The sequence below is a fragment of the Diuraphis noxia genome, unplaced genomic scaffold (assembly GCF_037042655.1).
Source record: "Diuraphis noxia isolate RWA-SAM2 unplaced genomic scaffold, SU_Dnox_SAM2 contig0001, whole genome shotgun sequence".
NCBI lineage: Eukaryota > Metazoa > Arthropoda > Insecta > Hemiptera > Aphididae > Diuraphis > Diuraphis noxia.
Window position 1 is genome coordinate 98,858,357 of NW_028301711.1, and position 15,940 is coordinate 98,874,296.

At 30.0% G+C, this 15,940-nt stretch overlaps 1 protein-coding gene across 1 annotated transcript; it reads right to left on the bottom strand.

The window, feature by feature from the left end:
* Window positions 1-11,376: 11,376 nt before the first annotated feature.
* LOC149062725 (zinc finger MYM-type protein 1-like) lies at window positions 11,377-14,442 on the bottom strand. The gene is made up of 8 exons (XM_089215388.1): window positions 14,370-14,442; window positions 14,203-14,268; window positions 13,978-14,091; window positions 13,621-13,734; window positions 13,469-13,532; window positions 12,776-13,014; window positions 12,042-12,707; window positions 11,377-11,867 (listed from the first exon to the last, which is right to left on the bottom strand). Exons 1-8 carry the CDS (start codon window positions 14,440-14,442, stop codon window positions 11,377-11,379), a joined length of 1,827 nt encoding a protein of 608 aa, XP_089071514.1.
* Between the last annotated feature and the right edge of the window lie 1,498 nt (window positions 14,443-15,940).

Here is a 15,940-nt window from a genome sequence, read left to right on the forward strand (position 1 = left end):
ATGGTTTTTGTTCTGTAATGGAAACGATAAATCTTTTACAACACGACCGCCTAAATTTTTTTCCACATTGTCACCAACTTTACCTGAATATATTTCGAAATTCCATAAGTACCCTTTTTTATCTGCAAGTGACCAAACCTTGTATCCCCTTTTAATAGGCTTTTTCGGCATATATTGTTTCAAAGTTGATCGTCCTTTAAATTTGATCATGGATTCGTCGACCGCAATAATTTTGTCAGGATTATAATACTTTTGAAAATTATATTTCAAAATTGTTAAATATGGCCTAACTTTATAAAGTTTATCATAACCTATTTCACCTTTTTTAGGCATCATGTTGTTATCATTTAGGTGCATAGTAGACAGCAACCAACCAATACGATTAACCGTCATTAATTGACTTATATAACTGTCGTGTGAAGGTCTGGTGCTGATGACCAATAATCTCTATAGCTAGGTAATCTTTTTATACCCATCAATATATTTATACCTAGAAATGTCATAATTTCTTGATTGGTAGTTTTCATATACAATTTTCCTGTCTTCATATATCTTTGCTGGGTATATAAATTAGTTTGTTCTACTATTAAATTTATGACTTCATCGGAAAATAAGAGTTTGAAAACTGAAAATGGTGTATGATCTTGTTCTTTGTCGATTAAATCACTAGGGCCTGTTGTTCCAATAAAATCGGATAATGGGTCAATTGAAAATTTTTCGTTTTTTGACCATGTCGGTGGTATGAAATTGAATTCGATAGCATTTTGGGTATGATTAATAGGCACTTCGATTTGTGAAAAATTATCTTTATTTGAAATATTCGGTATAAGTACCTCTGGTGTACCCGAAGTAATTGTTGAACTGGGCGTGGGGCCGGAAGAAAATAATGAACGAGAAACATTTTTATTAAAATTTCTTAAATTTTTACAAATTTTATATGGACTAAGTAATTTTAAAATTTCATTGTCATTCAAATTTAGTATGTCTACTAAATCTTCATCTGCATTACCTGTATCATCACTAGCTTCGTTATCTTCTTCTACTACCATTATGGCCTTTTGTGGAGGTAAGTAGTCCTGGTCATCATCTGTATCATCTACGGTCGTACAACTTTGATCGTCTGATGGTAAATCTTCGTAAAGACAGTCAACTATAGAACTCTCATTTAATTGCATAGAACTCATTTTAATAATTATTATGCACGCAATAAACACTACCGTCCCGGTCGATTAGATTTTGTACACTGTCCATTTTCAATGTACCTACCTAATTTTTAAAATCCAAATAATGTTATTTTCGTCGTCAATATGAAAAAAAACAAATTTTACAGGACGTAAAAGTAAACAAATTAATAAACCTAATTTTAAACAATTCATTTAGGGATAAAAATAATAAATAATCAAAATATACTTGATGATTATAGTATACCGACTATTCCCGTCACTACAGGCACGGTGGGTTATAATTTGTACACCGATTAGTGAGCGATAGCAGCAATGTCTTTTGCAGCTGGGATTATTCTTAATCTTGGTATCTCTTCGTCAACTATAACTGCACTTTTTGGGGTAACTATTTGAATAACTCCCATAATGTGCACTGTATTATGTCCATCAATCGTATAAATATTAATATCTGCGTTGTCAGCAGAATACTGTATAAATGCGCCTGCCGCGGGTGATAGAATTTTGGGTTAAGGGTGATTAACAACAGCGCTTTCGTACAATAGAACTTCTTTGTATGTGTTTGAAAATCCTAGATTTTATAACATATCTAATAGACGTGTAGATCCATATCTTCTATGAAGAAATACAGATATACCGAGTAATAATCGGGACAAAAAACTTCGCGGGCGAGTGCACTTCATTATTGCATGACTTAGTGCGGTACATTTATTTTCCAATTCATTAATATTACCTTTTTAATTTTTAATAATTATTTATTTTAAAAAAAATAATAGACTTTGTGGTATATTTTTATTAATATTATCGAACATTTGATTTACCGGAGGATATGTATCGGTATTAATCAAGACAGAACGAATGTCCTCTCTGATAATTGCTGCTGCTGCTTCTACAACACGTAGACGTTCTTCCGAAACATTAGATTTTTTATTTTCATACCACGATTGACACAAAATTTTTTTTTGCGTATCAACAAAACAAATAATTGTTAATTTAGCATGTTTTGTAGTTATTATAATATCTTTTCCATAACGAGCAGTTAATTTATAAATTATAGTTTTTGCATCTGGAATGAAATCACTAGTTATTGCATTTAGTAACTCTGTTAAGGTGAATTGACAATCATTGTTATTTTCTATGTAATAAAATATTTCTTCCATCGCTAATCTGATATTTTCATCATGTGGACGACCTACCGATCCACCACTTTTGTATTTATTAAAAGATATCAAACAGTTATCATGGTATTTCGCCTCAGCAGCTACTAAATCATATTCAAAATTAACTCTATCCCTTACAATTTTACCGAGTCTATCACCACGGGACTCAGCTGTTTTAATAATATTATCTTTAAATGAAAGTGTGCTGACCTGTTTAATTTTCCTTCGATATTCTTGTCGTTTTCTTTTCTCAACATCTTCGTTGGCTTCTTCACCACAAACAAGGCATAGCGTTCGAAAATCAAATTTACTTGATCGTTTTTTATGCGGTGAAGGGTTAGATGGACCTGCAGCGTTTTCTTCACGTTCTCTTTTAAATGAGGCAATTTTTTTTTTGTGTGTATACACTTTACGACACTCAACATGCACAGTTACCGATGTTACATTATTTAAAAACTCAAGATGTCCATCGTCTCTTTCATTACTAGCGTTTTTTAATGTTTGTAATCCACGCTCGACATTTACAGTTTCACCGACCGATAGCGAGTTTTCACATATAAAACAATTACCCGCCATTTAGTTGGTTATGTAATATAAGCAGTACTTGTAAAAAAATTCAGAACGCACAAAAAACACGATAAACACGTGACAACGTTCGTACGGACCGAACACAACTAAATACTCATCTACTGCTGCGGGCCGGTCCGGCACAGGAATGTCGAAGACAGCTGCGTCTATTGTTACTAAAAAAAGGTCGACCTATATATATATATATATTATATATGTATATGTACAACATGTTTCCCCCAACTGACATTCCAGACAACAGTAATATGTACAATGTACCTACATTATACATCTTGCATAAAACGAATGCATTCTTATTATCGTTATTATAATATGATATAATATTATATTATATTATTGTAATTTTGTATGGTAAACATTAAAATTTGTGTACCGCAAGTGCGATTGGATATATATATATATATATATATAACCATTTTGTAGAGAATTTTATCCTCTACAATTTTTGTTCGAGACTTTTTATTGTACAAACAGTATAAAGCGAGATATTAACGCAAAGGCTACTTGTTTTTAGCGAAAAAATCATATTTCATTAAAAGTGTACACATTGTTGGCCTTATAACGGAAAAACTATCAACATGACGTGAATATGTCAAGAGATCATTTTTATAGATAATTACCTCCTCTACAATTTGTATCTAAGACTTTTTTTTGTACGACCATTAAAAAACGAGATATTAAAAAAAAGGCCAATTTCGTGACCTTTGACCTCGAATAACCTTTAACGCGTACATGATATCGAGGTCGACTTTTTAGACATTGTTTACAATGATGTAATAAAGATGTGTACCAAAATTCAGCTAGGTGGGAATTTTTCCGAGCTGAACCCCTTTTTTCGTCTAATTGCACTGGGCTAATAATAAATTAATATGTATAATGTATAACATTTTTGTTATCATTATTCAAATTTATCAATATTTATTTCATTTGTGTTATCATTATTCAAATTAATCAATTAAAATGTGGTTTAATTTATTTGGTAACCACGGTTATCAATAATTTAATATTTCTTTATGCAACCCACCTAATCATTACACAATCATTAATCCTTACTGGGCCGGTAAATTACAGGGCCGGTAACGAATTTACAGACTGATCTTTATGCAACCCGCCCTAAGTCAGTTGTCAGTTGTGTAGTCAATGTATAATAAAGTCTAATATAACCATAATCATCAAAACATCAATAAAATGCAACTGCGTTTTTACTACCGATACTAATGCAATTTTTTTTTATTTGTGTACGTTTTATTATTTATTATCATATGCACTTTGATAAAATATAAATATAAATATTATATTTTATATTTTTGTATAAATAGGATAGGGGAGATTATAAAGAACAACATTTAATAGGACATATTTTGTTTTGTATTCTTACTCATTATCAAAATTACACATAGTTAAAGTTATTAACAAAAAATTAAAAAAATAAAATAAATATTACTCATCATCACTATAGAATTCAGAATCCGAAGACGTATCGCCTACCGTCGCCGTTTTCTGCGGACAACATATCGTCTACAATAAAATCAATGTTGTAGAATTTTTCTTCTTCTTTCATTGTGTGACGTATAAAATTTTTCCACATCGTCTCATCCACTCGCCCTATACCTTCCAACAACAGTGTTTTTTCGTCACTTATTTTGTAGCTGGTGTTGTTCTCTTTTACGTGATCTTTCACGTTGGCCCACGCCAATTCTATTGGATTTAACTCACAATGATAAGGAGGGAGTCTTAAAATTGTCTTATTGTGTGTTTCAGCCAAATCGTCAATTAAATACTTGTCATATTGTGGTCTTAGTCTTTTTACTATATCGAGTAATTGAGGGATCGCCATAGGCGATCAATTACTTCACCTTTTTCCTGTAGCCATTTTATGATGTCTGCTTTTTTTGTTGTGCTTGGAATTTTTTTTTTTTTCACAGATTGATATGGGGCGTTGTCCATTATGATAACACAATTCTCTTTGAGTCGTGGTATTACGTCTTTCATCCAGTCGTAAAATGTGTCACCATTCATTTCTGCATGGTAGTCCGTCGTTTTTTTTTACTCAAAACACAGTAGACCACCTGGCACAAACCCATCTTCAGACCCAATGTGAAGAACAATGAGCCTCTTACTTTTGCCGGATGGATTCTGAGACCCCGTCGTGAGATCTTGTAAGAATGCATCACGAGGCGATTTAATTGTTTTGTCTACACACGTTTTGCTGGTACAGTCACCTGCGTTGACCCATGTTTCATCGAGATAGTACAAATCACGATATTTACGAATATTTTCTAAATATCGTCTACGCCATAATACAATTTCATCTTTTTCTATAAGAGCACTATTGCGACTGCGTTTCGTGTAAACGAAGTCCATCGATTTCAACAGACGATGCAAATTCATTCTGGAAATATCTGGCAAAGTTTCGTCATCTTTAATAACTTGCAGTATTTTGTCCAATGTTGGTATTGTTTTGTTAAACCAGAATGAATGAACATGAACACGTACTGCATTCATTTGTAAATCATCAAACTTATCTTTAAATGATGTCTTTATGCGTATTTTGCACGGTGAGGTGACGGTTTTTTTGGTGTTATATTCGCTGATGACATTTGAAATTGTTCGTTGTCCGATGCCAAATTGTTTCGATATATAAATCCGAGCTGCTCGAACAGTTATATTGGGATTTTTTCTTAATTCCATCTTATATGAATTTACTATCATAATACGTTGACCTGATGAAATAGGCTGGAATAACATACAAAAAAACTATGTAATGCATAATATACAGACAAAATTATAATAGGTATAAAATAATATGTATATATTTTTTTTACTTACCTTTCCCATAAGATTTTTTGTCGAAGGTGAAACATTTGCCATAGTGTCACGTGAAAATCAAACGAAAACAGCGAATACGATCAAAAACAAAAAGACGTGTTGCCGCTTAGTACCGTTAAAACTTAAAATGGTGTGACATTATACAACACTCTGTATAAACAGTTGACCCTGGCGACGCTGGAACGCGCGGCGATAGCGCTCTCTGTCACGCGCGAGATTCGACCGGTTTTCGTGCGCCGCCCGGTGCTCTCTTATTTGGTACAGACTATAGTTATAAATTAATAATATATGATTCCATTATAGCAAATTTATTTATTTATAATTTATAATTTATAAAATTTTCCACAGTGATTTTTTGTCTGTTTGTTCTTCTAATGCCTCCACTTTCCTTGAACGGGTATCATCGGCTGATCTGTGCTGCAACAGCCAGCTTCCAACATATTTGGTTGGGTTCCATATATTAAGAGGTGGCCCATTTATATTAATAAACATAAGATTTGCTATATTTTTTATTGTCAATTTAGATCTTAGATCAGAACATATTATATTCATTAAACTGAATCCCCGTTCGCATTCTGCAGTAGAAACTGGCAATGTTTTTATAAGTATATTTAATTCCTGTATTTCTTCATTCATTGTATTGTTATGAATAAAGTTTCTCATTCCTTGAACTAGTACAGGTGTATTTAATAAAAATCTACGGCCCAATTGTTGTATTTCATTTTCTCCATGTCTTATATCAACATCTATTGGCCATGTATGTTTGTTTAAAATTTGAATATTGTTTAATATTAAAGTATCATTTTCATTATTGTCAAGTAAACGGGAATGTAGATTATTACATAGGTACACTTGTTATAAATTGACTTGGGTTGATACAAATTAATTTTTGGTTATTATATATATTATATATCATATTCTATACCTGCATAACATCCAACTACAAGAATATTATAATTTAATAATATAAAAAAATATTAATAAAATAACTTACCTCGATATTATTTGGCTTTGCTTTTGCTACTTTTGAAAAGAAATCATTTATACTTCTTTTTTTACTGTTTGATGCCATATTGCTGTCGTTGTAATATTAATTTAATTTTAAATATTTGTTTTATTAAGTTAAATATTTAAATGTAATAAATGACAAGCATGTATTATCAGTATCTGGTACCTAGCCCCTGCCTAATGTATTATGTTTACGTAGTATTCAATGTTTATAGTTTATTAATAACTTCTGATGATAAATAAATACACCACAAGTCATTTGTGAAGTTATGACGTTTGGACAATTTTAATTTTTCCTATTTCTTATCATTTTATAATTAATCATAATCACAGTTTATTATATCCATTATATCTACAACCGTGATCATAATAATATTAACCTCAATTATTATTCTCTTGAAGTAATGATAATAAAAAAAATCAGAAATTTGTATATAAATTGTGGTAATATGGTTATCAATAACCCAAAAGGCTACGACCGTATACCCGCGTATTTGTTTTATTTTTTTTCCTATACGCATTTAAGAATTTTAGCATTTCGGGTATACGCCGTATACCCGCGTATACCCTCCACTACACCACTGGACTACAACCGGTGCAGCTGATAGAGGACGACTAGGTATTTGTACGGGTGTTACAAAAGTAATCAACTTTGATTTACCAACAACCATTCCAACATACTTGCGAAGAGTTGGAAGCACCGGTCGGTTGAAAAATCTTGGTCCGACCGTCTCTTTTTATAATCCGGAATATGATTATGCCATTGAACCTTCTCTAATAAATTGAAATGCTTAGCATGGTAAATTAAACTTACCCACACAGCAAAATTATATTTTAAAAATATTGTGAAAATATTGTTAGTACAAATTTAAATATTTGATTTAGATTGTTACAATATTTAAAAAAATTGCCAAAATATTTTAGAAACATTTTTTGGCAGGTGATTAAACGTTTTCACAATATTATAGCTATATATTTTCATAATATTGTAGCAAAATATTTTCACAAAATTACCACTATATATTTTCACAATATTGTAGTGATATATTTTCACAAAATTGGGCCTATATATTTTCACAATGTTTAATTTATGCATTTTCAAAATATTTGGTATCAAATATTTCTAAAATCGTTTATCTATTATAATAAAGTATAAAATAATATTATATATTATTAATTATGATACTCAATACCTATTATAACAGACAAGTACCACAAATATTGTTTAGTCATCTAAGTATCTAACCAATAAATTATTACAAACGTATTGTAATATGTATCTTATTTATTTAATATTGTAGTTTAATCAATCAAATAAACTGTAAACAATTTTATTTTGGATATCCCAAACATATCATATGTTACATATATGCATGCTATAAAGTATAAGCCAAAGATAAAATAGGAGAAATTAAGATTCAATTATAATAATAAGGTTAAAAAAAAATGATGATTTATTAATAATTATTAAAATATTTATTTATATCATAAATATATATTATTAATTAGTATTATTCATTTTAAGCTTTTTTATTTTTTCTCTTTGACTTGCTTGGGCCATCCAATTTTTCAATGGTTTTTCGATGTCAACGTTAGGTACTTCAGAATATCTTTTAATTGAACGTATTGATTCTAAACAAATATATAAATTAAAATTTTTAAAAACATATATATATATACACATTTATTGTGGAATTATAATAATATGTGTAACATTATATTATATAGTAGGTATGTTTGTAAACATAAAAATTTTTTAAGTTTTGAGGTACATTTTTATTAATTTTAATATTTATTTTAACTTACCAAAAATAACAGAGCAACATTGTAATGAAGAAAATTGGTTTTTACCTTTAAAAAACCAATAAAAGAATACTTCATTAAAAATGAATCGCTGAATAGTATTTGCATTATTTTTCTCATAGTCTCTGCCAAAGTATTGCATGAAAACCGAGACAAAGTTCTGATCTATAAAATAATAAAATATAAGCACATGTATAAAGATTGTATATTTATATTTATTTATTTGAATGACATACCACATTAGATCGGTTTAAGGCATCATTTGTTAATTTATCTTTTGCTTTTTGTAAATCGTCATTATTAATAATATTAATATCTACTTTATCTGAATAAATGATATCTGGTTGTCCTGAAAGTTTACCATCAATTTTCTCAAGTAGAGTTTCTAGAACATCCATGCGAGTATGTATATTTTGTAAATCATACTTCAGGGTAATCTCAAACTTCTTCTTATGTTTTTTTTAAATCTGAAATAATAATAAAGTAGTTAGGTTATACAAATTACAATATTAATAAAATAATTATGATTATAAAAATTGTTTACATAAATGATTTTACTATACCTTCATCACTATCAAGTTCAGGCTGAGAAGAGATAAAATGGTTTTTGTTAACACTTTGACTGCGGCATGGTTTGACCTGAGCGACCCCCGTATGCGGAACATTTTTTTTTGTCAAAAAGGTTCCTTTTACTCTACTTTACTTATATCAGTACTTACTTTTACTAATGTTTTGTTTTTTGGCAATAAAAAACGATTGTCGACGCGTAGTCGACGTCAGCATCATAGTATGGCGTTTTTCCCAGATGCGGGATGTCGACTATGCGTCGACAATGTTTGGATTTCTATTACTGCGTCTAAATGCCTTTATGATAAATAGCCTGTTAACGAAAATTATGTTGGAATTTGTTACGTAAAATATGAAAATAAATATATAATATTAATTTATTATTTATATAGGTAGTAATATATTTATTAAATATTAATATATTTCATAATAGAACAACTGAAATTAAATAACTGACAACAGTAAATAAAAATAAATGAAAACTTAATAGAATAAAAATAATCATATATTAAAACCTTTAAAAACATAGCAAACGCTTCGCAAATAAAAATAATTAAAAAAAACTTAACAAAACATAAAATAAAACCGTTCAAAATTGTATATACAATAATAAATCAATAACTAGTAGCCATGGTATATTTTATAACACGTACCTAAGCACAATCCTGGCTTTTCTGGGCATTCGTCGCAATAATATGTTGTTTCAACTCTTTTTTTGTATTTCTCGGAACTGAAGAGATGACATGTAGTCCCTGTTTACCTGTTTTTTGTGTGGGAGTTACGATTTTTGGCCGATGGTTATATATTAATTTGTTGATCACAGCATCTCTGAAGTCTAACAATCTGGTGTTGCGTTTTCCAGGCTGTTGCTTGTATAATATATACGCATTATTCATAATTACATGAAACATATGTAACCCGATCTTAGCATACCACCTTAGTATTTTCCTTACACAAGGATAGTAGCTCATGAGTTGGTCACTACGGTCCACACCATAAATTCATTATATTTTTGTACAGATTCCGGCTTTTTTGATACCTTGCCACTTCTTGCCCTGTATTCATTCATAGTATCCCCAAACTCTGACGATATCATAATCACATCTCTTTTATCGTGCCATTTCATAACACAGATCCCCTTACTGTTAAATGCCGATGTCAACTCTCCTTTTTTCAGCTTTTTACTGACCACATCTGACGGGTTGCCTTTTATATTTCCTCGAAGAGTCCCTGTTACATATGTATTTTTATCTAATAAATATTCGGTAAGTTCAATGGAGTTATAAAAGTTATCCATATACACCGAATATCCCACTCCATAATAGTCGTCAAGCAAGTATTTTACGACTTTATCGACATGGCCCTTACCACCCACAATTGGATCACTTGATCCACAATAAATCCTTGTATTTAGGACAAAGCCATCCGGTTGTGTGAGCACATAAAATTTTATGCCGAATTTGTGTTTTTTATTCTGAATGTATTGGCGGAAATAGAGCCGTCCACGCCAAAGAAGCATAGATTCATCTAGACTCAATTCTTTAGTAGGATAGTATACTTCTTTCATTCTATTATGAAATAGATCAAACAATGTTGTAATTTTATATAGGGGGTCGTCAGGTTTCGGGCCTCCAGTAGGCGGGTTTTCGGCGAAGTATAAACATCGCAATATTAATAAAAATCTATCTCTACTCATTGCATTTCTAAAAACATTAAAATTGTACAAATCATTTGTTTGCCAATAATGGGAGGTGGTCGGAGCAGATATATGTCCGGTTAGAAATATCAAGCCCAAAAAAACTTCCATGTCGTCTCTCGTTATATTTTTCCAGTTTTTTATACGTGATTTTGATTTTTTACTTTGACTGCATAAAATTTTACCTTGCCGATTTTTTTCCGAAACTATCATATTAAAAATATCGTCCGTAAATAGGTGAAAAAAATAATCTATAGGTTCATCTGAGGTTGGAACCTGAAGCATACCCGTAGAGCCAACAAAAGGAATTAATGAAGCTTTTTTAGGAGTCGGAGTCCATACTTGCAGATTTTGGGGCTGAATTACTGTGGACAAGGGCTCCCGCAGGTGAAAATTCAGGGGGGGGGACAGCCTTAATTTTTATAAATAATCAAACACATTTATACTAATTAAATACTTTTATTAATAATCAAACACTTTTATACTAATTAAATACTTTTATTAATAATCAAACACTTTTATACTAATTAAATACTTTTATTAACTAATTGAACACAAATTGCAATTTTATTTTATTTTTCCCAAATTCATCAACAACTTTTTCAGCTAAATGAAGTTCTTCGATTTTTTTTCTATGTAAACTTAACATACATAATCCAGATAAACGATTCTCACACATTGTTGAACGTAACCAGGTTTTAACACGACGTAATGTGCTGAATGTTCTTTCTATACTACAAGTTGTTGGTGGAATAGTCATATAAATAATAATACTTTTTTTAATAGTTGGATAAAATTCACAATCTTTTAAAAAAAAAGAAATATTTTCCTTTTCATTAATTGATGAAGACTCTTTCATCATCTCCCAATAATCATACCATGTTTGACCTTCTTCTACTAAGTTTTCTATTTGATAATGGTTGTCTAATTCTTTTAAAATGTCAATAAAATTTATTTTTGTCATTTTCAACATAGTTGATGGGTGTAAAAATCCTAATTTAAATGCTATTTCATTTATTGGACTAAAACGAATTTCTAAGGATTGAATCAAAGAATCAATATAAGGTATATATATAGAAATCCGAAAGTACTCATCAGGAGTAGATGTAACAATATTTTGACGATGAGTTTGTTTTGACACTACTCGTGGAATTTGTATGTCCAAGTTAAATTAAATTGCACAGTTTCTTACATCATTAAATATCAGACTAAAATTTTCTTCTGACATCGATCTATGCTTCTTTAATATTTCTAGTAAATTTAAGTGTATATGTTGATGTACTGTATGCAAATTAGTATCAACAGCTTGTAATTTGTTTACAATTGGCTCTAATATTTTAGAATACTTGGCTATAATTTTTAAGCACACAATAAACCCTATGGTAGATGTTGCACACGAAAGTTGATAGGCTTTTGTTCTAGTAGCAGAATTTGTATCATAGTTAGTAGCCAACTTACTAAGAGCCGATTTGATTTCAAAGAAATTACTATCAAATATTCTAATAGATTTATATTTTTCAGACCACCTAGTCTCACATAGCAATGGGATATTGGAAATTAATCGACGCCTTAAAATACTTTCTCTAAAGAATTTAATTGTTTCTTTGACTGTCCCTATTGAATTGCGGATTTCAGGAAGGCTATTTTGGTCATTTAACACTAAATTTAATTTATGAGATGCGCAATGGAAAAAACATGCAATTGGATATTGTTTTTTTATTAGAGCTTGAACGCCATTTTCTTTTCCACTCATTGTAGAGCATCCATTAAAACCTAATCCTACTAATTTTGACATATCTAGACCAACTCTACTTGTAAACTGGATTATGGATGATGCAATTGCTTCAGAATTTAATTTTTGAAATTCTACAAACCCTAGAAATTCTTCTTTTATATCATATGTTGAGTAACATAACGCACTCCTATAGATAATTGCTCTTTACCAGCGATATCAGCTGATTCGTCAGCCATTAGAGAAAATGCCATTGAGTCATTTACACATTTTACAATTTCATTACATATAATATTACCACAAATACTTATCAATTCATTTTGTATTCTATGAGATGTATATTTAGAATTTGATGAACATGTTTCAAAATGTTTGGTTAGTACAGTATCTCCTGCTTCCATTCTAAATTTTAATAAGTCTTGAAAGTTTCCAGAATCTGATTCTTTACCTCTAATCGAAATGTCATGGGTTCCACAAAATATTAATGTCTGAGTGATTGATTTAAGGATTACTCGATTATTACTAATAATTTTGTGAGCAGCAGTGTTAATTTGTTCAAAAACATTTTTTTTTTTTAAGTGTAATAGTGTCCTCAAAAAACTTTGCAGCGGTTATAGCTTCAGTGTGCCATCTGGATGATACATGTTTTTTTGCTTCATCGTGTATTTTATAATGTTTTTTAAATCCTGTTTTAATGAATGAACCAAATTTCCCACGCTTCAATGTCGGACAAAATAAAACACAATATTTGCATAAAATTCCTTTGATGGTTGGTGAATATACCATCCAAGGATATCTATCTAAATGTGACCATACGAAAGGTCCTCGTTTAGCACCAGGATCTAAGTCTTTCTTAAAATTATAGTTCTTATCAGGTTAAAAGGGTGATACTAATAATTTGTACTTTAAATCATCTGTAATTGAATGAACTTCTATATAACAACCAATATCAAGATTAGGTGTGCCAACTAAAAAAATATACATACAAGTCCGATACAACATACTTTAAAATTATTTGTTCTTAATTTGTATTAACATAAATATTATCCTACCTACCATTATTAGAGTCCATAATTGTAGTATCATAAACAGTATCAGACTTAGCAGTATCATTAGCATTACAAGCATCAACTTCTTCAACTATTAAACAATTTGCGGTACCAACATTATCTATTCCAAGCAAAGCAAGCAAAATAAAAGTAAATTATATAAAAATACTTAATGAAATATTATAATAAAATTCTTGACAATTATTTTACTACCAAACTTACATTAAATTCTTAATAATGGTTCAAATATAAAATATAGCATAACATATACAAAATAATATGAAAAAAAAAATATACATAGGTACAACATACATTAAAATTATTTGTTCTTAATTTGTATTAACATAAATATTATACTACCTACCATTATTAGAGTCCATAATTGTAGTATCATAAATAGTATCAGACTTAGCAGTATCATTAGCATTACAAGCATCAACTTCTTCAACTATTAAACAATTTGCGGTACCAACATTATCTATTCCAAGCAAAGCAAGCAAAATAAAAGTATATTATATAAAAAGTACTTAATAAAACATTATATTTCTTGAAAATTATTTTATTAGGTTAGGTTAAATTAAAGATTTACCAATATCAGAATCTACAGCAACACCAACGCTTTCAACAGATTTCAGCTTTTTATGAGTAACTTCATCTATTTTAAGCAAATCAAAGCATGTTATATTTTTTAGGTATAACTAGTTTCTACAAGATACAACTAAGCTAAGTTAGAACATTTTAGTAGCCAGTAGGTACCTGATATTGTGTTATATTGTTCAACACGTCGTTTAGGACATCTAAACTGTTCGAAAAAGTCTTTGACATTCATTGTTAATTGTTATTACTTTGCTGTAAACAATAACTATTCTGATTTTTGAATTTCGATTACTGACATTACAAGTACAACTTAAAAGGTACAACTTAAAAGTTACAACTGTATCCGTTTATTTTGACTTTTAAATTTGTAATCATTAAATTATAGTATCACCACAGAATAAGACTAGATATCACTAGATATCACACATTCACACTGTTCAGTTCAACGATTAGATAACCGCAAACCACAAATAATCAATTGCAGTAGTTGTTACTAACTTCAAATCACAGTATATCGTGATAATAAATTAGCGGAAATCTATTATCACGAAGTATATCTACAGAATATAAAATGTATAATAGGTTACACACCTTGGTATCAATAATGATTTTTAGGTTTTTTGGATATTTAATTTGGATGTAATTATTTCAACTAACAGGAAAGCTAGGGGGGGAGTTGTCCCCCCTGCCCCTCCTTGCGGGCGCCCTTGACTGTGGATGGTGACCCTGTAGGTAGGTCATCTGACAAGGAAGAAGTAGAAATATTTTGTGTCGTATGGTTTGGGGATTGAAGAGGTACCTCGGTGTCTTCTTCAACGATATATTCGTCGTCGTCATCTTCTTCAACGATATATTCATCGTCACCATCTTCACTGTCGAAATCAAAATTTTCATTTTCAAAGTCTGAATCTTATAGAAGCGCCAACAGTTCTTCGTCATTCAAAGCATAACGTGTGGTAGGTTTTGATGGACCTGGTGTAATATCATCAATTTTTGACGAATCACTATCGTCATATGACAAACGTCTTTTTGCTGATTTTTTACTCATTATAGGGAAAATAATATTACAAAATCGTCGTTTCTAATGAAAAAAAAAATATAATTTATTATAAATAAAATACTTTTATATTTGATAAAATTACTAAGCACACTCTGTATAATGTCGAGTACTTAGGTATACGAAATAAAATAAAAACAACAACAAATATACCGGAGCTATAATACGTCTTGTGCAGAGAAAAAAAAAGTCAGTAAAAAATAAAAATATATTTTCGTACATTTGATAAAATTACTATGCACACTCTGTATAATGTCAGTTATAATTATATAAAATAAAAAAATATAACTACAAATATACAGCAGGCTAAATCTACAATATTTATATAGAATTCAAAGAAATAATAATAAATAGTAACGATAAGAGTTCGACACTGCTTATGAAAAACGACATACAATTATAAACATAATATTATGTGAAGAAAATTATCAGTGTGGCTCCACGTGGAGCCGATTTCAAGTAATTTATAATAATAGAATAATAATGTAAAAATAATAATAGTTTAATAATATATATATACATATAGTAGTAGGTATAATAATATTTATTACAAGAAATATGGTTATCTTACCTTTATTACGAAAAACGACCATAAATAATATAAAAATAGCTGGAATTTCAAACCACCGCGAATTAAACAATCTCAACCTCTTATCTGTGCGGGGGCTTAAGC

Excerpts from the sequence above, each read along its gene's own strand:
- LOC149062725 (XM_089215388.1), bottom strand. The coding sequence starts at position 14,442 with ATGAATGTCAAAGACTTTTTCGAACAGTTTAGATGTCCTAAACGACGT. Across the intron at positions 13,533-13,620 it reads AATTATGGACTCTAATAATG|TTGGCACACCTAATCTTGAT; the intron begins GTAGGTAGGATA and ends ATATTTTTTTAG. Across the intron at positions 13,015-13,468 it reads TCAATTACAGATGATTTAAA|AGGTAAAGAATCAGATTCTG; the intron begins GTACAAATTATT and ends CATTTCGATTAG.